Raw genomic sequence first — 26949 nt, 5'->3', positions numbered from 1 at the left:
AATTTGTATTTATTTGACATAAGTATTTTAAAAAAAAAAGTATGTTTATATTATAGTTCATACATTTTGGCTTTTTCTTAAAGTTAATATTTGTTTTTGATGAATTAAGTTTCATTTTACCCCCAAGAAGTGTCTAACATTACACACTGTCCCCTTCAAGAGAAGATTTTTGGAGGGAATACAATAAAAAATAAAAATAAAAAACAAGAAATACATGAAAAATGTAATGTATCTAATAAATTACTTGGATTGTGTGCTCAACGATTGTTTACAATGCGTGCCTGTTTTTATTTTTGACCCACAGTTTTTACAAAGCTACAGTTTAGGCTACATACTAAGTTAGCTAAGGCTAAGAAAATGACAGGATACTTTGCCGATATAATACAGTATGTCACAAAAGTAAGTACACCCCTTACAGTTCTGCAGAGATTTCATTATAACGTCTAATAGGATCTTACTGAAGAAACATCACTTTGACACAATGAAAACAAGTAAGTAAACAAACTGAAAGATATCCTATGGTCTGATGAGACAAAGATTTTATCTCAGGGGCCACACGACAGGACAAACATTGTGTCGAGGGCCGGACTAGTAGATAAAAGAGAAAGAAAAGGGGAGATAAAGAAATGAGAGAAAGAGGGAGAAAAAAGAAGAGAGAGGGCGGGACAAAGAAAGAGAAAGAGGGAGAGAGCGTGAGAAACAAAAGAGATAAAAAGAGAAGTCGTGAGAGAAGGGGAAAGAAGGGGAGAGGAAGAAATAAATCCAAAGAGAAATAGAAAGACAGGGGGAGAGAAAAGAGAAAAGGAAGCGCGAAGAGTAGGAAGCGAGAAAGAGAAAAGAGAGAAAAGGAAGTTAGAGCAAATGAAGTTAAAAAGACACAGAGAGAGAAAGAGACAAAGAGCAACAAAGGAAGAGAAAAAGAGAGACACAGAGTGAGAGAGACAGAGTGGGAGAAAAGGGGTGGAAAAGAGAGAGAGTGAGAGAGCAAGAGCGAGAAACAAATACAAGTACAGTGTCTGTGAGAGGAACCTGGCTTTGGCAACATCAATTTGACATATTTCAACCTGCAGCTTGTTTTTCTCTTGCGCTTCTCTGAGTGTTGTCTAGCGGGCCGGATTCAATCCCTTAGCGGGCCTGATCTGGCCCGCGGGCCGCCTGTTTGACACCTGTGTTCTAGCGTGACAATGATCCCAAATACACTTCTGAGATGACCAAGACTTTTCTAATGGGGTTAAGGGTAGAAGGGATGGACTCGCCGAGCATATCACCAGCTATAAAGTCATTACAAGATCTTTGGGGCATCCTCACTCACAGTAGGGAGAAGCACAAGATCTCAGCTCAGTCACGCTGTCATAGAGGAGTGTGGAAGAGCATTCCAGTGGCAATTTGTGAGGCTCTGGTGAAATCCATGGCCAGTAGGATTAAAGTGGTCCTGCAAAATCAGGGTGGACACATACAATCTTGAACTTCAGGAACTTTTACTTTAGGGTGTACTCACTTTTGTTACCAGGGGTTTGGATACTAATGGCTATATTTTGAGTGTTTTGAGGAGAAAAATAAATTTACACTGCCATATTAGCTTTACACAGACTACCTTTTATTGTGTTAAAGGGATGTTTATTCAGTGCTGTTCAACAAAACATTATGATGGCATCTCTGCAGAAAAATTGAGGGATATACTCACTTTTTTGACATACTGTAAGTAATATGGACTCAATAGCAACAATCATATAGTTTAATTTCTCTTACCTGGTAAAATAAAATGTGGGTGCTGCAACCCCCAGCATTTTTGATGATTGCCTCGGTCCAATCTTTTCGTCTAAATGCATCCACAAACTTCATTTTTTTTCTTTGATCAGGAGTTTCTGCTGGGATCCTCTCTAACTTCAATTTACGATCACTATCAATTTTTTATTAGATTCTAGCACACAAACACACAACATGAGAAATAGCAGCTATGACATTTTTCTTTTGCCTTTATTCTAACCAGCCTAAGTATTGTTTTGCCTCCATCTTCGATTGTGATGTCAAGTAGGCTATGAAAGGGTCTTTATGATTGAGGGTACAGGTAAAATCTTGAACCCGAGCCCGCCCTGAAACTCGGGAAGTCGGCCAAAATTCCCTAAGCTCCTCCCGAGTCCTTTCGAATAAAATGTGAAATTTAGGGTTTGCTTTGAGCTCGGTCCCTCAAATCAAGTTATTTAGTCGGGCTCGGACTGGAATGACCCCGGTTTTACCTTTAACTAGGAGTCAATAAACTGAGCAAGATAAGGATGCACTTCTAATTGGCCTTACCTTTCCAGCACACCTCGAAATTAAGACTCAAAGTCATTTTTGTTTTTATGGTGACATTTTATTCCCCGGCGGATAAAGGTGGTACAGCCTCCTGCATGGTCAACATGAAAAAGTCGAGAAGCCTTCTTCACACCTTCATCTTGCAGCTGCTGCAACACCAGAGCGAAAAAAACACAAGGGTCAGATTCTTTGCAGTTTCACAAATCCACACTTGAGGGCACTACAATAGGCCCTTTTGATCGTTGAGAAGGGATGCAAAGCAATTTATATCTAATCCGGCACGTAAACTGGGTATTGAACGAAATAATTTTTTATCTGGGGCAGCACAGCGGCGCAGTGGTTAGCGCGTGTGCGGCACAGTTCTGAGGTCATGGGAACCTCCTGAGTGGGTTCAAATCCAGCTCCCGGCCTTACTGTGCGGAGTTTGTATGTTCTCCTCGTGCTTGCGTGGGTTTCCTCTGGGCACTCCTGTTTCCTCCCACATTCCAAAAACATGCATTTCAGGTGAATTGGCCGCTCCAAATTGTCCCTAGGTGTGACTAAGCGAGTGAGTTGTCTGTCCCCGTGTGCCCTGCGATTGGCTGGCAACCAGTCCAGGGTGTCCCCTGCCCACTGCCCGATGATTGCTGGGATGGGCTCCAGCATCCCCGCGACCCTACTGAGGATAAGCGGTGCAGCGGAGATGAGATGAGATCTTTTATCTGTCTGGAGATCGTGGAGATTGAATTTTGAACTGTGTATCCGAAAGAATTTGGCTCTAGCGAAGGCGTAAACACTTAACTTCCTCTTCGGAATTCCCAAAAAATGAGTCAACTTCCCTCTGAGGCTTACGGCCATGTCAAATGTCGAGCACACAAGATGCATGCGCATGTTTGCATGTCTGATACACAGACCCAAAGACACATACACGACGTGTAAGAAAGCCACAAAGAGTTCACACTTATAAGCAGGAAAATACTCATCTACACACTAATAATCACAACAGGTGCAAACAAAGTCAAAGAAACATAACACGTACACACATATACACCAAAAACACACTAAGAATTCACACCTACACACAGACAAACACCAGAATACAGTGTCATCAAAGACAAAGAAATACAAGTTACACAAACATTCACAATAAAACACTCAAATATACAAAACGAACACAGATGCCACAATAGAAACAGTCACATGAATAAGGACACAGAAAAGACAGAAATCAGTGTGCATATTGTAAAGCGCTTTGGGACGTATTCAGTGACTTGAAAAGCTCAATATTAATGCAGACCAGTTACCATTTACAGAACGGTTTAAGAAAGAAAATCCAGTTCACTAGCAGTCCCAGAGGCTACCACTAGAGACCGCTCGTGAACACTCACTGCCGTCAGCTCGTTCTTGTTTCCGCATGCGCCTGATTCCGTGCCCCTGAGTATACCCACAGAGTACCTGCAAGTTTGTTTTGATTGAAACTCACATTTGATAGAAACTCCTTTTTGTAACGTTTGGAAGGTGTCTGAGAAAAAAAGAATGTAGCAACAAGTAATACAAAACCACGGCTTGTCTGAGTGACCAAGTCTAAGAGTACAATTGGGAAGAGCAAGGCTGATCACAAAACCGCGGAAGAATTGATGCAGCACATCGCTGCAATCATTTTTGAGGAAGGTTATATCCCTGTTGCAAAAAAGCAGTAAAGAGGAGGACTCACTAGAGAAGCTAGCTTCTACAAAGGAGATTAGATAGGTGCTTGCTAAGTGGGAAGAACTTCTTGTTTTTTTTCAAAAATAAATAAAAAACACTAAGAAAGTGGCAACTGGTCGTCTAACAGCTTTCTTTAATGACACATGCCTTACGCCAGGCATGTCCAAAGTCCAAGATGGGGCCCAGTTACGGTCGTGATCAAATTTTGATTGGACCACCGGCCTCTGTCATAAAATTAATAATATGTGGCCCGCAGTTTTTTGACTGCAGTATTTTTTGACCCAAAAAAACCTGTTTCACCAGATGGTGGCAGTAGTCCTTAGGCCACACCTTGCCCATGGCTTTCTGTGAGAATTTTAGCCCAACCCATTTCCGACACCGTGACTGTAAATAAAATAAGGAAAGTTGACTACGAGGGCTGCCGCTTCCAAGACAAGTAGAAATTGGAATACTTTTTCACCGAAATCCAAAACAATCGTGTCTGCCTAATTTTCCATGAGACTGTGGCTGTTTTCAAAGAATATACTATAAAGAGGCACTGCCAGATGAAATATTCTGACTATAACCAGTGTCTGGAATAACGTCTGCCCGGACGCCCGAGCGTGCATCTTTTACCTCGGGTGTACAACTTACAAACGTCTCCCGCCGGGTGGCCGACAACTTTTTCGAGAACTTAAAAAAAAAAATGTTTTTTTTTTTTTTAAATCAAATGTTTGCTTTATTCTGTTTTCGAAATCTTCGTTCGGTTTGAATTTCGGTTCGTTTGGCAATGTGCATTCTCGGCAGCCAATCAGAAGCCTGCATTGAATAACTTCGCGCTTTCGGACTTTCCCGAGCGTAAGAAGATCGTGCATTTGCATATCATTTTCCAAAGTAGACACACAGAGAGCAAAAGAAAAATGGAGAAGTGGTTAGGAATCAAGCCAAAACCTTAACCCCAGAAGAAATATTCAAAAGGAGCTAACAAAATTAATGACGCTACAAAACGTAAACGTACATTAAAAGCATTGTGGAGAGAGGAGTTCACATGGATTGTAGCAGACGACGCAACAAAAAAACATTGCATGAATGAAGATGAGTAAATACAGGTACATACTGATGGCAGATGGAAAACAGCAATGTCATACACACGCAATGAAGGTTATAAGCAGATTTATAATCAACTTAAAAGTGTTATATTCTGATTATCAATCCTTAACACTTTGCAACAATGTTTTTGGGTTTTTTTTGCGATGAGTCGTCTTATTGTTGTGAAAAACAGGGCAGGCAACTTTATGGCTGGGCAGGCAACTTTTCAGACTTGTCTGCCTTGCTGTCCAGTAACTTTTTGTCATGGGTTTCAGACACTACTATAACAAGCGAAATCGAAATGAACGCTGTGAAAAAGTGTAACAACTGGAAGCTGTTTTACAGGCAAAGCTGCACTTTTTCAGGAGACACTACGGGTTAAATAAAAATACTACAAAGGCGAGTTACAAGAACGCAAGACTGATCGCCAAGCACTGCAAACCTTTGACGGAGGGCGAATTCATTAAAGACTCCTCAAAGAATGCCAAGCTGAATGCTCTGCCCGAACACAATTTCAGATTACCAAATCTTTCCCGCTTTCTGAAAAGCTTGACACCCCTGCCCAACGCATTTCCGTAAAATTTTGAAGAGGATGGAGAGACAAATCTCCTTGGATAAGTGTCTTTTTGGAAGACCTGTTTAAAATGATAGCTTTGCGATTTCAGCTAAAAGGGCAAAAGAAGTGATGAATGAAAAGTGAAACACGCAAAAAAAAAAAGAAATTGCGTGTGTTCACGAGTAATTCGAATTAAGAGCATGATCCTGGAATGAATTAAGCTTGTATGTAGAGGGACCGCTGTAGAAACACACAATAGTACATAGCCCACACGCACACATACACAAACACTCATGTGTGTGTGTGTGTGTGTGTGTGTGTGTGTGTGTGTGTGTGTGTGTGTGTGTGTGTGTGTGTTTTTGCAGGCCTGGGCCTCGATGACATTTGGTAGGCACACAATAGCCTTGAGCCCAAACAAACCGGTGTTTATGTTAGGAAGTGTCTATCTGCTGCCGGCTGCCCCAAATCGCAGGAAACACCTTCCCGCGCCCGGCCCCGAAGCCAGAGAGCGGCACAATAAGATATTTAAAGCCAGCCGCTTCCAGCCAGACGGCTTACCGTTCTCCTCGTCACCTGCCGACTTGACGCCGAGGAGCATGACGCCGTCCTTGGTGCTCTCCGGGCGGCTCTGGAAAGACGCGCTTCGGACACAAAAAGGGGGCGTCACATAGCTGCTTTGACGCTTTTATCAAGTTTTGTACTTACTTCTCGGTGCCGGTATCCATAGTCTCTGTTGACAAAGGAAAATGATTGTGGATCAAACATGATGCGGCATTCAAACACCTTTTTCATGGTGAAATTTATGTACTTTTTAAAGACTTTCAAAGGCAATTTTCAAATATCTCCAGAACCATGAAAAGAAAAAAATCCAGTGTGAATCATGCATGTTGCAGAGCCACAAATATATCTGCTATTTCCATAAGCAATTTTTGATCTTGCATGTGCAATTATCGAGATATATGATTTTTAGATTATGAGTAAATCGTGAATGTATTTATAGATCTGAACATGTGTAAATATTCTGAAGACGAATCTCTCCCCATACAGATGTTGGGTAAAGATGACACTAATATAGTAGTTTACATTTGCCAGTACACAATTAACCACTAGAAAACTACCTTAATTTTCAGCATGGACCATAATAAATGTATATAATTGATACAAAATCCTTGCACTAACATATATATATATATACTGTATATATTGTGTCCTGTAAAGTGTTGCATGCTGTTTCATAGGACAATGCCATACAAACTTATGCCAGCTGCCGTTAATCACAAGGGAAGAAGAAATGCAATGGCAAAGTGAAGCCACTGCAAAGCAATGTCGGCGTCATTTTTAAGCACATGTTGACAGGGTTCGTCCATCCTTTTCATGGCCCAATTCAAGCGCTTGTAAAGGACTCCCAAAAGCTAGTTTTCCAATTTCTCCAGTACTATTTAAAGTAGAAATAGTACATCATTATTTTGATAATTGTAATAATTATGGATCAATTGTTGTTATCATTATGATTTTGATCCCAACACTAGCGATGTATTTAAGGTGGGTGCAAGCTAAACTAAGTCAATACTTCTTAAGTTTTCTTTTTCTTAATTTAATGTGTAGTCAAGTCAAGTGACACCCGTAATCACAAGAAGTCTCAAAGGGCTGCACAGACCACAAACTATTGCAATTTACAGACTATTATTACACCATCCCCTGATCTAAAACCTACTTGAAGGCAAGGAAAAACTCAAAACCTCGACATGGCAACAATTTCAAGCATTTACAAGCACTTCACCAAAAATTCGAGCACTTTTCAAACCTTGAAAACACAACATTAAAACTCGAGCATTTTATTGATTTCAAGCACCCGTATGAATGCTTATGACATAAAGGTCTTGGCACCACTAGCGTACCCGTGTGGTCGTGGATCTTCTTGCATTTGAACTTGAGGATGATGAGGGCAGCGAACGCCACCAGCAGGATGGGCAGCACGATCCACCAAAGTCTTTTGTCTGAAGCTGAAAAATAGAAATAATATCTTCTTGTTAGCCAAGCCCAATAGCTGCCTGGCATGGTTTCCATCACCCCTGTTCCTCACCTGCTTTTGCCACCTGTTTGTCACCACTGCCATTCTGAGGACCTTCCAAACCATAATCACAGTCAGAATTGTTTCAAAACAACATAAGGTGATGTATTGATAATAAAATTAAAAGGTATGTGTGTCTCTGGTCTGTATTCACGGCAGATTGTCGCCAAAGTTAGAATTAGCAGCAAGCATCGCCAACACGACTGCCACTATAAGCGACTACAGGGGTTGGGCAATAAATCGAATTAATTAACCCTGGAGAACCCACGGGTCACAATTTTCAGAAGAAAAGGGTTCTTAGGTTCTCAAGGGTCAAAATAATTCGTCATTGTGAAATGTATTGCATGCAGGAATTTGAGAATTTCAATTGGTGGTGATTTTGCACAAGATATGAATGTGAAGTTGGCGTTTAAAATATTTAAAGTTACAATATTCTAAACTTTTGAAGACTACAATTCAAACAAATGTTTAAACATTGGACATAGTTTCATATTTTGTGCTAACCGCAGGAGTGCGTTACGTCAGAAACCAACAACAACAATACCACAGGAAGATATTGATCAAACGATGAAACACAACCAAGAACCTTAACAGTAGTTTTGCAATGCTTTAGAAAAAGCATAAAAAGCTTGTTTCTAATGTAACTTGCACACTTTTGCCACGCTGGTGTCCAGAATATTCTGCCACTAAACAACTTCTCGAGAAGTAGGTAATCTCCAGCCTGATTCTACCCAAATCTCGACAAACACATGGATAACAAGAGAGGAAGATTGTCGTCCATCAACACTGCACAGTGTTTATTATTTATAATTGAGCTTCATAGGTTCTAATTGAGCAGCACGGCGGCGCAGTGGTTAGCGCTTGTGCGGCACAGTTCATGTCATGGGAACCTCCTGCGTGGGTTCAAATCCAGCTCCAGACTTCCTGTGCGGAGTTTGTATGTTCTCCCCGTGCTTGCGTGGGTTTCCTCCGGGCACTCCGGTTTCCTCCCACATTCCAAAAACATGCATTTTCAGGTGAATTGGCCGGTCAAAATTGTCCCTAGGTGTGAATGAGCAAGTGAGTTGTCTGTCCCCGTGTGCCCTGCGATTGGCTGGCAACCAGTTCAGGGTGTCCCCTGCCCACTGCCCGATGATTGCTGGGATGGGCTCCAGCACCCCCGCGACCCTACTGAGGATAAGCAGTGCAGCTGATGAGATGAGATGAGGTTCTAATTGATGAAAATCGTATTCGTCCAGTTTGGATGGTAAAATGGACATTTTCGGCCACACTGCCCAGACCTATCATCTTTTGTGTCCTTCACAAAAGCTAACATTAACAGCTTGTATCACCGATGCAGCACCTAGCATTAGCAGCTAGGATTTGCATTGCTGAGTAGTTGTAATGTGTCCAAGCCACCCTTAACTGAGCTAATTTGTAAACCAAATGATGATTTTCTTAAAATGACACATAAGGGGCTTCTTATTAACTACATGGCGCATTCATAACCGATAGTATAACTTTAATCTGTATCAACACGTTACATTGGGTATTTATGTATTATATTCCCTTTACTTTATTATTGTTTTATATTCAACACAAGGATACTGCTGGAAGTGTGAATTTCCCTACGGGGATGAATAAAGTATCTATCTATCTATAATGTTGATCTAAAAAGCAAAATACAAGCTAGGCGCATGCTTTTTCAATAAGAAGAAAATATTTGGGCTGGAACTGACCAGAGCCGTAAGAATTGCCAAAAACTACCATATGTTAATTTTTGTAAAGTAAAATAAAGTAATTTCTGTTAAAGGCAAAAAATTGTGTCGTTTAACTGAAAATGAGTACTAAAATCCTAAATTATACCAGTTCCCTAAAGCTAACATCTCCACTTACGAGTATATTGAAAAAAATGGAGGTTTATATGACAGGTATTTTTGATTATTGTTTGTTTCTTCCACAAATTAAAGTTTTTTTCTGACTTGGAGACGCTAAATATGCACTGTCCCTTTAGAAATCAATATTAAATTGTCCTAATGTCAATTTTACCTAATGTTGATTTTTTTGTTTGTTTGTTAATTAATGGTTGATGTTATTTTGTGCTATTCTGGAATAAAACCCCACAGACAAACTTCTGGGTGGTGAAAGAAAACAAATGACAGGTTTTTTTTTGGGAATAAGTAAATATTTTAAAAGGTTTGTCACCTGCCTGGGTCAAAAATTTCGAAAGATGCTTTTTAAGGCTTCGACGACTTACTTGGACTCTTCTCTGTGGTGCGGCCCGCCTCGTTCCGAGGCGTGGCTAAAAAGGAAATACGCAGTTGTCGAAAAGGAAAATAGGATCGTGATCAAAGCGATGCCACATTACCCTCGTCAGGTTGGAGCGTCGCCAAGGTGGGGCCCGGTCCTGTAGATATCCGAATCGCAATTATGTGAGTATCGTGCAAATGAATCATGCAGTCGTTTTCTTTGCGCAGTTACCGTGAGTCTGTTTAGTCATGAAATCCGTCGGGGAGCCGATGCTCGTCAGGTGCTTGCTGTGATTTGAAGCGGTTTCTGTTGACGCTGACCCCCCCCCAAAAAATGGTACCGTAAATCCCAGGCTACAGAGCGCACCTGATTATAAGGCACATGCACACATTATAGGAAGACACTCAATTAAGATTTTGTACAAGCCATATAAATGAACTTATTCACGTCCGATGACATGACATTTTTGGAAAAATAAGTGTGACAGACAGCTGCGGATACAATTTTAATCAACTAGTGCAGCAGACAATATCTACTTACTTGGCATTAACCTATACGCAGGAGTGAAACAAAAACACTCTCAAAACAAGACTCTACGTACTGTACTGACCACAATTCAGTAGCCCGTACAATCACAACAGCCTGTACACATGCTGATCCATGCGACTGGTCTTAAGCTCTCCTATCCTTTGTGCACATAAAAGATGGGAGAGGAGACCAAGTATTGCCACTATGGCATAAAAAAGCATTATACATAAATGCTAGTAATCTTTTACACAAGTACTGTCATCTGATTCAAAATCCATCTAAATCAGAGGTCTCCAAACTTTTTTAAGCTGAGGGCTACGTTTTGTTACGAAATGGCCCAAAGAGCCCCGTTTGGTTATGCATTTCTAAAATAAGAACTTATGATATTACTATGTCGTTACTAGGGTATTACTAAAAACAAAAAACTAAAAAAAAACACAAAAACCCTGCATTGGTGAGCTATTTTCAGAACAGGTCCGTGGACATTCAGCTGTCTGTGGGCACCACATTGGAGACCTCTGATCCTCTGATCTAAACTAGGGATCGGGCATAGTTTTCCTATTGGGCCGAAAACTGTGACATTTTATTAGGCTCTCATCAGAACAATAACGGTCAACCTGATAATTATCGTGTACCAATTCTTAGTAGATTGTGTTGGGATGTATAATTTCTTTTTAAATGTTTGAAGTAGCAATATTTGGTCTCCTCTCTATCCCTTTGTCATCTGCGCAAGGGATGGGAGATCTTAAGATCAGTCAAAGGCCTCAGTATGTGTGCTGACTATTGTGATTGTATGGGGGGGAAGGAATGAGCCAGATTGTATTTTAAGTTGCAGTGTTAAAATTAAGAACATAAGTGGCAGCTTGCAGTCCGGATGTTACAGTATTCAGTTTGTTTTCAATTTGTCAGGATGACCTTTTTCCTGCTGTAGGGCTGTAAGACTGATTCTCCTGATTTTTTTATGTAACAGTAGAAAGGAGGTAAACTATTGGTATCACGTTGTCATATGCGCAAGGGATGGGAGAGCTTAAGATCAGTTGCATGGCTCAGCATGTGACAGGCTGATCTGATAGTACAGGTTTCTGAATTTTAGTCAGTACAGTACACCCTTGCCACTACTCGCCTTGCAAAGATTTTTTGCTTGTAGTCCTGAATGTACAGTACCTATTGTTGCTGTCGATGTCGCTTTTGGCTGCGGCAATATCGGCGAAGGAGTCGTTGCCGCAACTGTCGCTGCCATTATGACTGTTTCTGCTGCAGAAAAAAGAACGCATATAAATACTATGTCACCTTTTTGAGTTTTTTGATGCACTTACTGCTATTTGCAGGTTTTCTGGTGGTTTCCGAAGGGGGTGTCACCCTGGCGACTGCTCTACTCGTTACCGCAATGATAGTTGGGGCTGCAGTTGCCATTGGTGCTGCACAGGGATACGTGAAGACACATAAACAAATAGGCAAAAGTTATGTGTTATGAACTGATAATTACATCAAAATAAAAATATATTCCACTAATACATGATACAAAAATGTGTTAAAAAAAGGATGATGACTGGATTTACCATGCTGGCTTTTTGCTACGACCTTGACCGTCGTTGGACTCTGCGTCCCGGCAATTTCATCTGATGACACTTTGAAGAATAAATTACAAGGAGAAACAGAAATGGGTAATGTAGCATCAGACCCAAAATGTATAATGCATTCATGTCAAACACACGACCCGTGGGTTGGATCCAGCCCGTTGGATAATTTAATCCAGCCCACCACAAATTTTGAGTTTGTCAAAAAAAAGACGTGAGTCTCATTCAAAAGTTATGATTTTTAAAATAGGTTATACTCTTCGCTTTAGTAGGCAGTAGCTTAGGAGGTAGAGCGCTCGTCTTGGGATCAAGGGATCCCAGTTCGAATCCCGGCTCGTCCGTGTTACATGTCGAAGTGTCCTTGGGTAAGACACTGAACCCCTAATACCACCAATAAGCAGGTTAGCGTCTTACATGGCTGCAATACAAGGCCGCTATTGGGAAATGTGGAGCACATTATAAAGCGCTTTGGGAAGTCATTGACTTGAAGCGCTATATAAATGCAGATCATTTCATTTCAGAGCCAAGTAGTTTGATCTGATGTAGTGTTATCATAATGCCCATACACTGCTAAAACTTAATATTTCATTTTTTATTCATTTCATACCAGTATGACAAAAAAGTAAAACAAACAAACAACAAAACACCCATTTGAGTTTGTCTAGCGTGGTGAGTTCAGGGGTAAAACTGCATTCACTCAACTGTTAAAATAAACCATTAAATGCCAAACTTTAAAATATTTTTTTCCTTGTGTCCTTTAATAAATGTACAGTAGATGCTTAGTCAAGTCATGTTTATTTGTATAGTCCTTAATCACCAGAAGTCTCAAAAGACTCTTATCATTATTACAGACTATTACTACACCATGCCCTCATCTAAAACTTACATAAGGTCAAGAAAAAACTCAAAACCTCAGCATGAAGAAATTAAGAACTCTTAAGAAGGGCCTGCACATGTGGTAATCCAGGATGACCAGGCTACAATGGATGTTGCAAGGGCCTCGACAGAAAATACACGAACATCATCAACATAAACTATAGATCATTCATGATCTATAGAATATAAGTGTGTTTTAAGCCTAGATTTAAACAGTTCCATTGAGGTTGCAGATCGTATCTCAGAGGGCAGGGCGTTCCACAGCACTGGGGTCCGAATGGAGAACGCCCTCGAACCTTCAGATTTCTTCTTGGCTCTTGGGATCACCAGTACACCAGCATTTTCAAGCAAAGTCTCAGAGCAGGAACAAAGGGGGAAATTAAATCATTACAGGCTAGGCACAGTCGGCCTGCGTGAGATCCGTCGCATCCAGAAGTCCACTGAACTTCTGATCCGCAAGCTCCCCTTCCAGCGTTCCATCCGCGAGATCGCCGAGGGCTTTAAGACTGACCTGCGCTTCCAGAGCTCTGCTTTCATGGCCCTGCAAGAATTGGGCGGGGCTTACTTGCTGGGCTTGTTAGAGAACACACACATGTCCACCATCCACGCCAAGAGAGTGACCATCATGCCCAAAGACATCAGGCTGGCCCGCAAATCCTTTGTCATCCATGATTGTAATATGTAGGGTAGGTTACTAAAGTAAGCTGAATGATGAAGCATAATACTGGAAAAACTACGGTAAGCTACAAGTTTTAAGATGACATTCTTTTACTGATCCGACCAGCCTGAGAACACAAAGTCTGGATCCAGCCCCAGAGCCAAACTTGAGTTTAAAATAATTGGTATATTGCATACTAAGACAGTGGTGCCTTGAGATAAGAGTGCTTGAAAGTATCAGTTTTTCAACATACAAGTTTCTTTGGGACAATGTTAACAGACAACAAAATTCTGGGTTTTACCTACCTTTGGTTAACAGATATCTTTATTTATCCTCTGTAGGCAATAACTAAAAGTAACCTTTTTGAAGCGGAGTGTTACTTTTGTTACCGATTGGCACAAACGGATACCAATTTGATGTACATTTCTAAATTAAGTTATGTTACTACTATGTTTTACAATGTTATTACCAGGTTGTAATTATTAGAAGTCAACCACTAAAACATGTCAGTTAGAAATCAAATTTCCCCAAAAATCACAATAACCTATCGCTGGTTACAGAACTTGTCCGTGAGCTACCAAGGGTTTGTTAGGGTACTGTATACCTGGTGCCAACAGGCTCAAAATTGGAGGCCTCTGTCTTAAAAGTATAACAATATACTCTTGTGGCCAAAGCACAGGCAATAGAGGGATCAGCAATATGTCCATAGAGATAAAACATTCTTATTACATCTTGCTCCAGGAAAAATCAAACTGCTATTAATATTTTTGCGCCCATTAAGTAATCGTTTCATTGAAAACAAGTTTAATGTTCTTAACGTTTTTTGGGGGTCGGATAATGAACAATTTATCACTCATCTTCAGTGCATTTGCTCAGGCCGGACCTACTCATTTTTCAGACTTTTGCCATACTGATTTTTACCAGGAACAAAAACAGCAGATTATGAAAATAAATATATGGAACATGTAAATATGGAAAACATAAAGAGGGATGCTTATTTTAAATTTTGAGTAAACTTCAAATCCGTATTGTGCAGTAGGGAAGGTAGGTGAGGCTGTGCCTCAACTGTCGTGATGAAAATATAAAATTAAAAATATATTTAATAGTTGTATTTATTTAGTGATGATGTGCTTTCTCAGTTAACTTCACCAATTTTGAATTTTCTTTCCTCAAATTTGCTGAATTTTTACATCATAAAAATGATTACCCGGTAATTCATTTAGGATGTAGCGATTACCGTGCTGAGCGTCCGCAGATGCAGAGTGAGGCATACAATTTCACCAGGCACAAACCACACCAAACATAAATACCTCAAATATGTCCCATTAAAGCAAATATAGACCACTGTACTCGCTAGTTGCTCTTGCAAGCAAAATGGTTCATTCACTTCTCCGTCTTGTGGACGTTTAAGCAATTAGGCTGATTGTTTTGGGTCAAAATCAGCCAATTAAGACTGCCACCCGATGAACCGGTCAGCCCCAAGATGTTAGTTTCTTACGGAAATGAAGGTTGTAAACTCCGTGTCGACAACAATTGTTTTACATTTAAATTATCCCTCAATCTTGCCTCCTTGTCATTACAAATGACATCCTCGTCTCAGACTGAAGCTGCATCCTGTCCTCCTCGCTATTGTTGTCCCCTGACCTTGGAACCTGCACTTCCTTTCTCGACATTTGTCAGCTATGAGGACCTCTACAAGACAGATGACAGGGTCCAATTTAAAAGGAAAAAAAATCACTTGCTTTTCCCCCCTCTTAGATTGGTGACTTTGAACTCAAAGCTGCATACTGAGCATCAGACGTTATTTCCTCTCGATTTCACCAACGAAGGGATTTGATTTGATACCCTGTGAGAGTGGCGACGCTTTGGTTCTCAGCGCTATCGGACTCTGCATCACCGACTGTATCTGGGCGGCGGAGAGCAGATAAAACCCTTTTTGCCGGCGCAAACACAAGATAAACAAACACATGAAGAGACTTTTTCCTCTGCGTCACCCAGACCATTCCCATTGTCGCTTGCTCCCTCGAGGGATCATTTGTGAGCGTCTGTTTTGATAGTTCAAAGCAAGAGAGGTTTTCGGATGGACAAATCAAGGCCGTATGAAAAAAACCTCCCATTTATCACGTTCGTCAAATTCCCTAAAATTAGCTGTTCCCAGGAAGAAAAAAAATGGAGGCTATACTTTATGAAATGCTTTTCGTGGTTGACAATAAGAATTGTAAACACGTAAAAAACAATATTCTAGCATTTATCATTTATCCTCTGCAACGAAATATTCTGTGTGACCTATTGTTAGCTTTATACTGCCCCAAGTGGCAAAGATGCACACAGCAGAAGGGCAAGTTTGATAAATGAAGCAATAAATAAAAAGAAAAAAACAGCTAACACTAATTGAATTCTTTGTTTTCTGTCTATTTATGTAAAAACTAGCCTGTTTTTATGAAGTATGCAATCCTACTGTTGTTCCAAAACATTAATTGACCTGTAGATATATACTTTAAATCTTTTTTTTTTTTTTTTTAATATTAGGTCAGACATGTTAAACATCCAGCCCGTGGCCCAGATTTGGCCCATTGGATGATTTGACCCAGCCCGCCATAAATTTCTTGGTATGTCAAAACAAAAAGAAGCAAGACTCTAGGTCATTTCAATCAAAAGTTATGATTTTTAAAAATAAATGCAAACCAAATGCTCTCTGAGGCCACTAGAGAGCAGTGCTGAGTTTGTAAAGCGTGGTTAGTTGGTTCAGGTGTAAAACTGCATTCACTCAACTTTAAAAGTAAACATGTTAAAACATTTAATGCCAAACATGTTTACCCTTTGTCTGTGAATAAATGTGTTGTGTTTAGAAAATATCCCGTGGCATCCTTGATTAAACCTGGTTACTAATGTAGGCGAAATGATTAAGCAGAACATTGAAAAACAAAGCTACAAATTGGCCCCAGAGCCAAATTGAGTTCGACATCCCTGTATTGTTATCAAGCGATCTTCAAACAATCACTCCATCGATGTCTGCCATGAAAAAAATAATTTGAGACACCTGCCGAAGGATGCTCAGGGTAAAAAGAAAAAGGAAATAATGCTGATTCTCTTACCTGGCGTGAAGATGTCAAGTAATGGAATTAAGATGACAAAGACAGGGATGCTCTTCATGATGACCGTGCGCCTGGGACCCGACGGAGTTGTTCGTGGAACACAAAAAAAAAATCGTACTCAAGGCTGGGCGAGCAGCCACTCCTGCTTATTTCGGCACTTCCTTCCTTCCTCTCCTACACTGAGGGGGTGGCTGCAGAGACCGACAAAAATTGGAATTTAGGGACAAATAGACTAATATACACGGTCTAGGTATTTGGCAGCAACTACAATACCTTCAAACTCAGATGAGTCTTCACCTGCTGGCTCCCCTTCCTCCCAAAACATGCAAATATCAGATGTGATGGTTTAAAATGACAGAATTAAAAATAAGAGAAACTTACTTGTGTCATTATTTGGTCAGCACATAAGTCTTCTTTTTCTTTACACGCATAAAAACCCAAACTCTTTTCACTGACAGAAACCATTTATTGATGTGATATAATAGAACATTTTTTTTAAAAAACATGCAACAAACTAGAGGTAAAATCGGGGCTAAAAAAATATCCAGCTTGACCCGACTCAGGCCCACGTGAATCTCAGCCCAACCCATCCTGAGCAATTAACTCTATTTGCAGGGGAGAGCTTAAGGCAAATCTAAAATTTCAGATTTTATTTGAGAGGCTTCTGGAGGAGAGTTGATTTATGATAACAGATTAAAGTCTATTGTAACGAAATCCAAGTTAAAACAAGAAGGTATAAACATTTACATCTTTCATATTTGTGTCTGCAGAGGTTATATAAACAGACACGTTTCCATCATTGACGCATTTTTGTTAGACTTGATGGGAATCGTGTGTCGATTTGACAGATTGAAAACTTAGATATAAACCACAGCAGCAGTACATCCTTAAGAATCTAACGCGTCACTTTAAGAGAGAGGTAAAGTGAAAAAGAAGAACAATGACAGCCTGACAAATGCGTTTTTTAAGTTTAGAGTCCACACATTGTGTTAGTACACATTTTTATCAACAAATATTTATTTTTTAAAAAGTCAGCAAGAGAAGCCCAACCAGGCCTGAACATAATGATTGATATTTTAGGCCTGACCCGACCGAAATTTGGGTCTTCCCTCTGACACAAACATACCCAAAACATAAAAAATAATTTAAAAATTCCTGTGCGAGGAAGCGTCACACTCAAAGAAGAGCGAGCAGCTCCTTAACAGGGACAGCGGTCACGTCGGCGTAAAATGTGCCCTCGTTGTCGCCGCCGCCAAAAACCAGCAGCGTTTTAGGTGCTTGCTGTTCGGAAGGATGGTGCCCCTCGGGCGTCTCCATTGCCACAATGGAGTGACCCGCTCGGGCCAATGACAGCTGCGGTAGAGTCACCTCCGTCCAGATGTTTGTCTCTGACAACAGGAAATGGAAGTTTTTTTAGTGTTCTACCTTGTGATAAAAAAATACTGAGTGGTATTAAGCGCCCTCCCGTGTTCAACCTGCAAATTGTTATTTAGGACGTCATAGCCGTCTATCCATCCATCCATTATCCGTACCGCTTATCCTCAGTAGGGTCACGGGGGTGCTGGAGCCCATCCCCGCTATCTTCGGGCAGTGGGCAGGGGACACCCTGAACTGGTTAACAGCCAGTCGCAGGGCACACAGAGACAGACAAGTCACTCGCTCATTCACACCTAGGGACAATTCGGACCGGCCAATTAACCTAACATGCATGTTTTTGGAATGTGGGAGGAAACCGGAGTGCCCGGAAGAAACCCACGCAAGCACGGGGAGAACATGCAAACTCCACACAGGAGGTTCGATCTCATGACCTCAGAACTGTGCCACCGTGCTGCCCTGGCATAGCTGTCTAGTTCAGCAAAAATAGTGAAACCTTGGAGCGAGGACAGCACATTTTGTGTGATTGTTTTAAACCCCCATAAAATCATGTTTGGGCAGATGTTTATACATTATCATTGTATTGTAGAGATGTTTTTTGTGCAAATATTTTGTGGTTTCTTTTTGTTAAAGGTGGCGGGTCTCTCCTTAAAAAGTTTAAAGTTAAATATTCTCTCTATTAAGTATAAGTATGTGTCAACAAAGCCCAACTGAAATCAAAGCGCCTGTATGCTTCATTTTCCACTGGGCTTACGCAGGACTGTAGTTTTTTTTTTTTTTTTAATTTCCATGTGTCAGTGTAGAATGAAAACGGTGAAAGAAGGAAAAGGTCTGCTTGAAGTAGAGTCCAAACGCCAAACCAAACCCCAAAAAAGATTCAAAGAATTAAGAGTTCTAAGAAATGCACGTACTTGCACGTGCATCCTGAATGAGTTGACTGAGGCTCCAATTATGACACACGCCAGGGAATGGAGGCAGAGAATAACAAAAGTTCCTATTACATAAAGCTCTTGTAATTAATAGTTGATATTGCTTGTGCTGTTCAACATCCTAAGATACTTCGAGTTGGAAAACAGCCCAATTATGAGTGATTCTGTTTGCAAGAATCCTGAATAATTCATTATTTCTTTCATAGCTGCCCCTCAAGAAAAAAACAGGTCATTTTGTTTGTCACAACCTACAAAAAAATACTTGTAGTACACAAAAATACAACCCAAAAAAACTGTCATTTTTTACTCAACAAACAGTTAGAATGAATTTATCCATCAATCATTTGAATTACTGTAATTAAAAACTAATTCATATGTAACCCATTGCACCGATAAATATTTGATAGTGCCCTGTATAGGGGTAGCATGCACTTGTCCTCTTGGGCGCGACCCATAGGGGGTAATGACGCTTTATAAGACAATGCAGTACAAACTATTGCCAGCTGCAGATAATCACAAGAGAAGAACAAATGCAACGGCAGAGTGAAGCCACAAGATAGCAAAGTCGGTGTCATCTTTAACCAGACCTCTTGTGAAAAATGGCAATAATTCCAAGCATTTGCAAACACTTCACCCAAAATTGATGCACTTTTTAATCCTTGAAAACACATTATAATGCAAGCCTTTTCAAAGATTTCAAGCACTGTATGAAACCTAATTTAAGTGTAGGCACGATACGGAAATGAGAAACTTGCTAGTCCCACACACATGTGACTGTTTACAGTTCACAGATCCCTCAAAGCGAGTGCTTACCTGTGTCAAAAACGAAAGCATCGCTAAGGGAGTTGTTTCCGTTGTAGCCACCGTGGATCAAGAATTTTGTGGGCGAGATGACAGCACTCCCGTGCCAACTGTCACAGAAATACATGATAAGACACAAAATGTATAGGGGGAAATGAATGATTCTTATAACTTTACCATCGAGGAGAAGGAATTCTTCCACTTGTTTCAACAGAAAAATATTCCATCAGTCCTAAAAAGGAGAAAAAAAAAGACAGTGGACGTGTTAATGCTGTCATTGGTTTTGCTGTGCAGGAGACAAGTGACGTGACATCTCACCGAGGTCTAAAACAAACATGTCGTTGTAGCACACAGGCGTGTCCCATCCGCCGAAGACGTAAATCTTCCCTTCTGGCATCACGCAGGCCGAGTGACTGCGAATACAGATCGGAATAATTCGGATTAGTAAATACGGCTGCAAAAATTGGTCGACCAACCTCGATAATAGAAATAGTCGAAATAGTCCATTCTCGCCACACGTTTAGCAACAGAGTGCAGCATCTCGACACTACTATCATCTCTTCTGAAAGTCTCAGTCTCAAATGCTAACATACAGTAATGACAGAGTCAATATCTAGTGCGCATACCAAAACTTTCAAAGTTTGGGAGCTCTTTAGCCTCGAACAGCAAATAAAAGGAATACTTGCAAAGTCGCAAGCAAAACTTGCAAATCATTGCAGTTCCTTAATGATGCACGAACATTTATAGAGAACTGTCAGTTGAACGAAACGGAGTCTGACTTGCCTTGGTAAGATTTGAGTAACATTCAAGCCAATACAGTCTTGATTGCATGAATTGTACATTTAACATGCGTATATCTTGCTAAAAAACAACAGAACTTGAGCGTCATGCCTGACTGTGTGCTTGACAAATAAATTGGAAAAAAAATCCATTCAATCCGAAGTGTTGTATCGTTAAAAACGAAAAACATCAGTTGTTGAAACCGTTTGATTTCAAACGGTTGAGAATCATTAAGTACTCTTGCTAAAGACTTTGCAGTTGAAGACTGAATGCACTTGACAAAATACACACTATATTTGTTTTATTTACTGTTCTGCTACTGCTTATGAGCCTCGGCAGCGGACAGAGAGAAAACCTTACCCTGAGCGTGGGGAGGGCACGTCGCCGATGACAGCGGGCTGATACCAGATGGACAGCTGGGGGTCAAAGATGTAAAGGGAGTCGCTGCAGCCATCTGGCTCCGGATTGGGCCGAGGGAAAACCCCTCCCAGTACAAAGAGCTCCCCACGAAACAGGCTGCAGCTGTGGTAAGCCAGCGGGGGGACCTTCCCTTGTGCCTAAGAGGAGTATTATTGAGTTGACTTGACAGCATCTCATGAAATTGAAATCTCATCAACCCTGACCTCCACCAAGGACCACTTCCAGGTCTGCGTATCCAGGATGTGGATGTCGTTGAACCACTTTTTGTGCTTTGAGCCTCCAAACACAAAGATGCGCTTCGATTGCGTGTCAAAAACTGCCGTGTGGCCGATCCTGGCCTCGGGAGTTGGACCCTGCGCCAGAGTTTCAGCTGCCACCCAGGACAGGTCCTCTGCAACACAAGAACATAGATCCAACCTATGACAACACAGAGCAAGTTTTCAATAAAATTTTTAAGTGAGTGGTGGACCTGTGCAGAGCTTCCACAAGGGATCTTTGCAGAATTGCATCTTGGCTCCTTGACCTCCAATCAAAATGGCCGTCTGGGCATCAATGGGGCACAACATTTGTCCCCAGCGACCCGACGGGCCTGGCGGTCGTGCTGCTAGAATGTCACATCAGAATCAATGTGATTTGGTTTACACTCAAGATCGCAGTTTCAATAGTGTCCCAGTCCAAAAGTTATATCAGTCTCATTCCAGCCCTATATCGAAGTTCTGACAAAATTGGAACCAAAGTATCTCCGGGCATTGGGCAGGGGACACCCTGAACTGGTTTCCAGCCAGTTGCAGGGCACACAGAGACAGACTATTTGCTCGCTCATTCACAACAAGGGAGAATTTGGACCGGCCAATTAACCTGACATGCATGTTTTTGGAATGTGGGAGAAAACCGGATGTTGTGCTCTGGGCTGCAATATTGGTATCTGATCGCAAGTGAAAACTAACGGTGACAGCAGCTACCGCACCTCCTTGTATTGTGGCTTCCTTGTCCCCGCAGGAGAAAAGCTTCTGTCTGCCTTTAGTACGCTGTCTGACGTTCCGCAAAGGTGTGGTTTGTGCTAGGCTGCCATTTGGACACAAATTCTCCATATTGTCCTCTTCATCAGCCATCTTGACAGCCTCATCAGGCCGTTCCACAGTGACCCGCTTTCTCTTTTTCTTGCAGTTGACCTCTTGGGTGGTGCTGGCATCCTGAGAGCAAAAGGAACTTTCAAAAATGTAATTCCTAGCTCATGCCATCTTCCGTTGGGAGAGAAAAAAAAAACACATGGAAAATGAAGGAGTAATAGGTACTTTAATATCACCTTAGGTGTGTGCTCCTTAATGGTGAAAGCGAGTACGGGTTCAGAGCAACTGTCGCTCATCTGCGTAGAAATAAACAACATCAATTCCTGTTAGGTTGGTGCTTGTCCGTTGCTTACCACGTGTCCTCCTTCCAGCGTAACATTGAGGGTAGCACCGTTTTTCCATGTCTCTTCCTCCCGTTGTTCCCATGACAGACATCTGTAGGGTTGATCAAGAATAATTTAAAAGTTTAAATGAGAACAAACAAAATTTTACTAGTGATATTACCATATAAGACTTGATTGAACAAATAAAAACGAAGATTTTAACCGCTACACGGGCCTGATGCATGCCATCATCTGGAAACAGTGGTCACCACCCTTTTTGAAGCTGACAGCTACTTTTTGTCACCTATTAGTGCAAAGGGCTACCAGTTTGATGTGCATTTCTAAAATAAATAATTATCATGTTATTACTATGTTGTTACTATGTTACAACCAGTGTTTTTTGTTTTGTTTTACAGTTAAAACAGACTTAGTCAGCGACGAAAAACACAATGGCCCATCACTGGTGACTACTCAGATGTTCTAGGGTGGGGCTACACATGCACCATATTAGAGACCCCTGATCTAGACAGGGTTCTCCAACCTTTTTCAAGCTGAGAGCTGTTTTTGTTACTAAACTGCGCAAAGGCCACCCAGTCTGATATTAATTTCTAAAATAGCAACTTAGCTAGATGGCTTGCTAAATAGCTCTAAAGCAATGTTCCCAAACTTTTGCAGGTTGGCGCCCCCTTGTCTCCCAATTGAATTCCTAGAAAATTGAGCTCGATAGCTAGCTAAATAGCCAAAAGAGAAAAAAGACGACTAAATAGCCAGATAGAAAGCTAACAAAAACAAGTTGGAAAGGAGACCTACCCCAAAAATGTAAAAAGCTAGGTAGATGGCTTGCTAAAAATGAAAAAGCTAGCTGGACAGCTTGCTAAAAGGCTAAAAAAAAAGGTAGCCACATAGCTAGCAAAAAAAAAGCACATTCTTTGCTCATTCTTTGATAAAACCCATACATTGGAATTTAGCTGATTGTATTCACTATAGAATAAAAATCAATAGAAATATAATTTGTTTAATATATGAACAGATTCTCATTATATTCTCTTAATTATGTAATTCTAAAAAATAATCATCAATAATTGGTTTTATTTTTTTGCCCATGAAGCCTATGTACTGGAATCGATTTACTTGAATTTCTAAAATATACACTTATCATGTTATTAATGTTATAACAATGCTTTTACCAGGTTAATTATTCAAAAAAAAGATTAAATAGATTCACTCAACTAATTAAAAAAAAAAAAAAAAATCACAACGATCCAGCACCGAGCTATTGTCAGAAAAGGTCCGTGGGAACCTCAACTGTCTTTGGGAAGCATCCTGGTGCCCATGGGCACCATATTGGAGACCCCTGATCTAGAACCTGCTGCATCGGCCGATATTTTGAGACAGGAAGCGTGTTGTTGCGATTAATTGCACCTTTTGCGTAGTTTTAGCTACTTCTCATGTTTGTTGTTGATGTGGGCGGTGTATTTTGAGGTTTTTGATTGTTTCATTGCCCTCATGTAGGTTTTAGATCAGGGGATGGTGTAATAATAATCTGTGGTTTACAATAATCTGTGGTCTGTGCAGCCCTTTGAGACTCCTCGTGATTAAGGGTGTCACAAATAAACATGACTTGACATGACCTGACTAATTCTCAGGTTTTTTTTAGCTTTTCCTTGCCCTCATGTAGGTTTTAGATCAAGGGATGGTGTAATCTTTGTGATTAAGGGCTACACAAATAAACATGACTTGATGCCCTTGCAACAAACATTGCAGTTTAGCCATCCATCAGGGGGTTTACCTCATGTGCAACCCCTTCTCATGTTAAGGTTGAGTTTTCCCTTGCTCTCATGTAGGTTTCATGTTATGATGGTGGTGTGTGCAGCCCTTTAGGATTTTTTGCGAACAAAGGATATACCAATAAATGGGACTTTATTTGCAATTTACAGGTAACATTATATATTTAAACAGGAGTTCCTCCATTTTTTTTTACCAAGCACTGCACAGAGGAGAGCATTCTGGCATACAGCGTCTCTGTGTGGTATGCTGGGAGCAGGGCAGTAGACAGGAAAAACACACAGCGCGTAACCATCACACCCAAGTAGTCCATTGGCTGCTCCCTGCCCAGTCTAGAAGACACTGTTGGATGGCGATACCGCAGCAGAGCTATCGATATTATAAAGGACTTTTCATACCACCTGTTTGACCTGTTGCCCTCTAGTAGGTGCTAGAGTTTATTTTCTTTAGCTATTATTATTATTATTATTTGGGTGGTTTGGTTGCTGCTAAATGTTACTGAGCTTCTTTTCATTGCACCATTGTTACAATGTAAAATTATTTTTCATTGCACTTTCATTATAACTTAGGCCAGTCTCTAAGCAATACCTTAACTTTTTCTTTTTAAAGTATTTATTACATATTTACCGCAGAGTGCCATGTCTAATCTTGTTACATACAATGTTTCACAACGTTGATATCAATGACCAGTAAGACAATTCAAATAAATCCAATAATGTGCGACGAGCAAGGCATAAACTATTTGACCCTGGCACACAACTAATACGACTAATGGAGCTTAGCAGCTTGCAGTTCTCGTCTGGTGCAATCATCACTCATTTCTCTACATCAAATTCCAAAAGTTGGAACAATTGTTCTAGCCTCAATTTGTAATAGGAGACCACTAGATGGCACTGTGTTGTCTGGTACAAGACAGGTGATTCACGGCACAGTGTAGTAGCAGGATAAATGAAATGAAATGAAACCAGGCAAACGTGGCGCCAACTTGATTTCCCCTTTCAAATGAAGCGCTAGCCACTCGTGGTGCTAAATGACTTGTAAACGACCTGATTTTTTTTTTTTTTTTTTACACTTTCATGTTAGCGTAATCTTTCGTACGGAAGATTATGATAATGCCAACGCACGATTAGCCTGGGTTTGCTTCATGTTTACGTTAAACATTCATGGTAAACATTCAGGGTGTTGGAACAGATTACAACGATTTATATTATTTTTAACGGGAAAAATGATTTCGGTGATTGAACTAATCGGCTCTCGAACAGGGTTCTGGAACGGATTATGGTCGAGAACCGAGGTTCCACTGTACTAAGAGGCACTCAATATTACACACTGTCCCTTTAACCTGTTATAAGGTGTCAGCTTCCCAATGGTGATGAGATTTCCATGAGCGTCGAAAAGGTCCGCGTTAACACAAATTCTCTCGCCCCAAGGACCGCTGCTGAACAGCACCACCTGGTGGACGTCCGTAGGAATGGCAACAGTAACTCGTCGGGGACCCACGTCACTGGGACAAATAAAATACAGAAAATACGTAAAAAAAGACTTTGAAGACATTTTCATTTTTCTGGTTTCAGAATTTTATGGGGGGGGGGATTAATAATGGGACAGTAAATGGATGAGGGAACCGTCGTGCAAAATCTAGCATGTAACTATTCTGAAACATTGTACAATATTACGCTGCTTTACTTCAATAAGTAAATTTTCAGGTAAACATTGTTTGACGTACCTAAACAGCCTCTGTGGTGACGAATCTACCCCGAGTAAAGAATAAACTCCAAAATCCTCCATTTTTCGATGTGTGTTATTTTCTCGTAGATTCAGTTTCCCGCCGTAGAGTCGGCAATGTTTGATTTGGCGATAGGTTTGCCCGCGCGGGCGGTGTCTATGCTTTTAAACCTTAGCTAAGGAGGTCGGTTTGTGTTGTAAAACAAATCGAGCGCTTCTCAATGACAGTGTTTGGATCCAATCATCGGCCTGTGTTAGTTTGCAACGCCTGACCGCGGTGCGTTTACGTACACTTTGCCTCGGCATTATTTACATTTGTATTACTATGCATAGGCTTTTTATAATATTTATATTAGTATGCGTGGGCAAGATTGTGGCAAATACAAACATACGACATTTTGCTTTAATTCAAACAGACTACTTTTGCGTCAGTGGTGAGCAAAATGGAATTACCCGAGTGACCAACAGAGGGCACTACATCAGTTTATGTTTGTTTTACCTGATTAAACTACCGTGGTTTCACGAATATAAGGCGCACCGGGTTATAAGGCATACCCCCCCAAAAAAGCTTTTTGTCATATATTTTCCATACACAAGGCGCACCGGACTATAAGGCGCTACAGTGGGAAAGTCAACAAAACAATCAGATAGTTCAATCAAACTTATTAACCCCTTAATATTCCGACGGTTCTCAAAGAAGCAAATACGAGTCTCAGACACCGTGTCCGTACAATGTCACCAATCACTCGAATGTGTCATTCCACGTATCATTGGGAAGGTTAAACTCTTGGGATTTAAGAAGTGCCATTTCTTAATTCCTATTTTCTTTTTCGCTGGCAACTGTGTGAATAGCAAACCAAGAATTTCATTGTGCATGGAAACGTGGTTCTTAACTGTGCATATGATAATAAACACTTTGAATTGAATTAAATTTAAAAATGGACTCATCACAGTCTGAAACAAGAAACTGAGAAATTATAAAGCCGGGGTAGCTCACCAAAGTCGTCTTGCAGCCATCACATTCAATAATAATACGCAACCATTGTCCTCTTAAATCTGTGCGTGTAGTAAATTCAACCGTGTAAAATATGTACACACTCCAA

The 26949-nt window shown here is 40.8% G+C and overlaps 2 protein-coding genes across 7 annotated transcripts; both read right to left on the bottom strand.

Moving 5' to 3' along the window:
- Positions 1-2331: 2331 nt before the first annotated feature.
- LOC148356449 (uncharacterized) lies at positions 2332-16789 on the bottom strand. 4 transcript variants are annotated; one of them, XM_088347734.1, is made up of 12 exons: positions 16640-16789; positions 11993-12061; positions 11750-11851; positions 11598-11687; positions 10137-10220; positions 10024-10062; positions 9913-9957; positions 7689-7730; positions 7504-7608; positions 6311-6335; positions 6164-6246; positions 2332-2444 (listed from the first exon to the last, which is right to left on the bottom strand). In XM_088347734.1, exons 1-12 carry the CDS (start codon positions 16695-16697, stop codon positions 2431-2433), a joined length of 756 nt encoding a protein of 251 aa, XP_088203860.1. In that variant the 5' UTR covers positions 16698-16789; the 3' UTR covers positions 2332-2430. The 4 variants fall into 4 exon arrangements, with proteins under 4 accessions (XP_088203860.1, XP_088203862.1, XP_088203863.1 ...); XM_088347736.1 differs by having other exon boundaries at positions 2332-2441; XM_088347737.1 differs by having other exon boundaries at positions 11598-11684.
- A 391-nt stretch (positions 16790-17180) lies between these two features.
- krcp (kelch repeat-containing protein) lies at positions 17181-26153 on the bottom strand. 3 transcript variants are annotated; one of them, XM_088347473.1, is made up of 12 exons: positions 25848-26153; positions 25464-25625; positions 22367-22448; positions 22250-22309; positions 21911-22136; positions 21413-21547; positions 21147-21334; positions 20884-21080; positions 20062-20156; positions 19921-19975; positions 19756-19853; positions 17181-18027 (listed from the first exon to the last, which is right to left on the bottom strand). In XM_088347473.1, the coding sequence occupies exons 1-12, from the start codon at positions 25907-25909 to the stop codon at positions 17816-17818; spliced, it is 1572 nt and encodes a 523-aa protein (XP_088203599.1). In that variant the 5' UTR covers positions 25910-26153; the 3' UTR covers positions 17181-17815. The 3 variants fall into 3 exon arrangements, with proteins under 3 accessions (XP_088203599.1, XP_088203600.1, XP_088203601.1); XM_088347474.1 differs by having other exon boundaries at positions 21413-21544; XM_088347475.1 differs by having other exon boundaries at positions 22370-22448.
- Positions 26154-26949: the final 796 nt, after the last annotated feature.

The sequence above is a fragment of the Urocampus carinirostris genome, chromosome 11, assembly GCF_059441175.1.
Source record: "Urocampus carinirostris isolate Australia breed hairy pipefish chromosome 11, RoL_Ucar_1.0, whole genome shotgun sequence".
NCBI lineage: Eukaryota > Metazoa > Chordata > Actinopteri > Syngnathiformes > Syngnathidae > Urocampus > Urocampus carinirostris.
The sequence above is the reverse complement of the archived record's forward strand: the minus strand, read 5'-3'. Positions and strand labels throughout refer to the sequence as shown.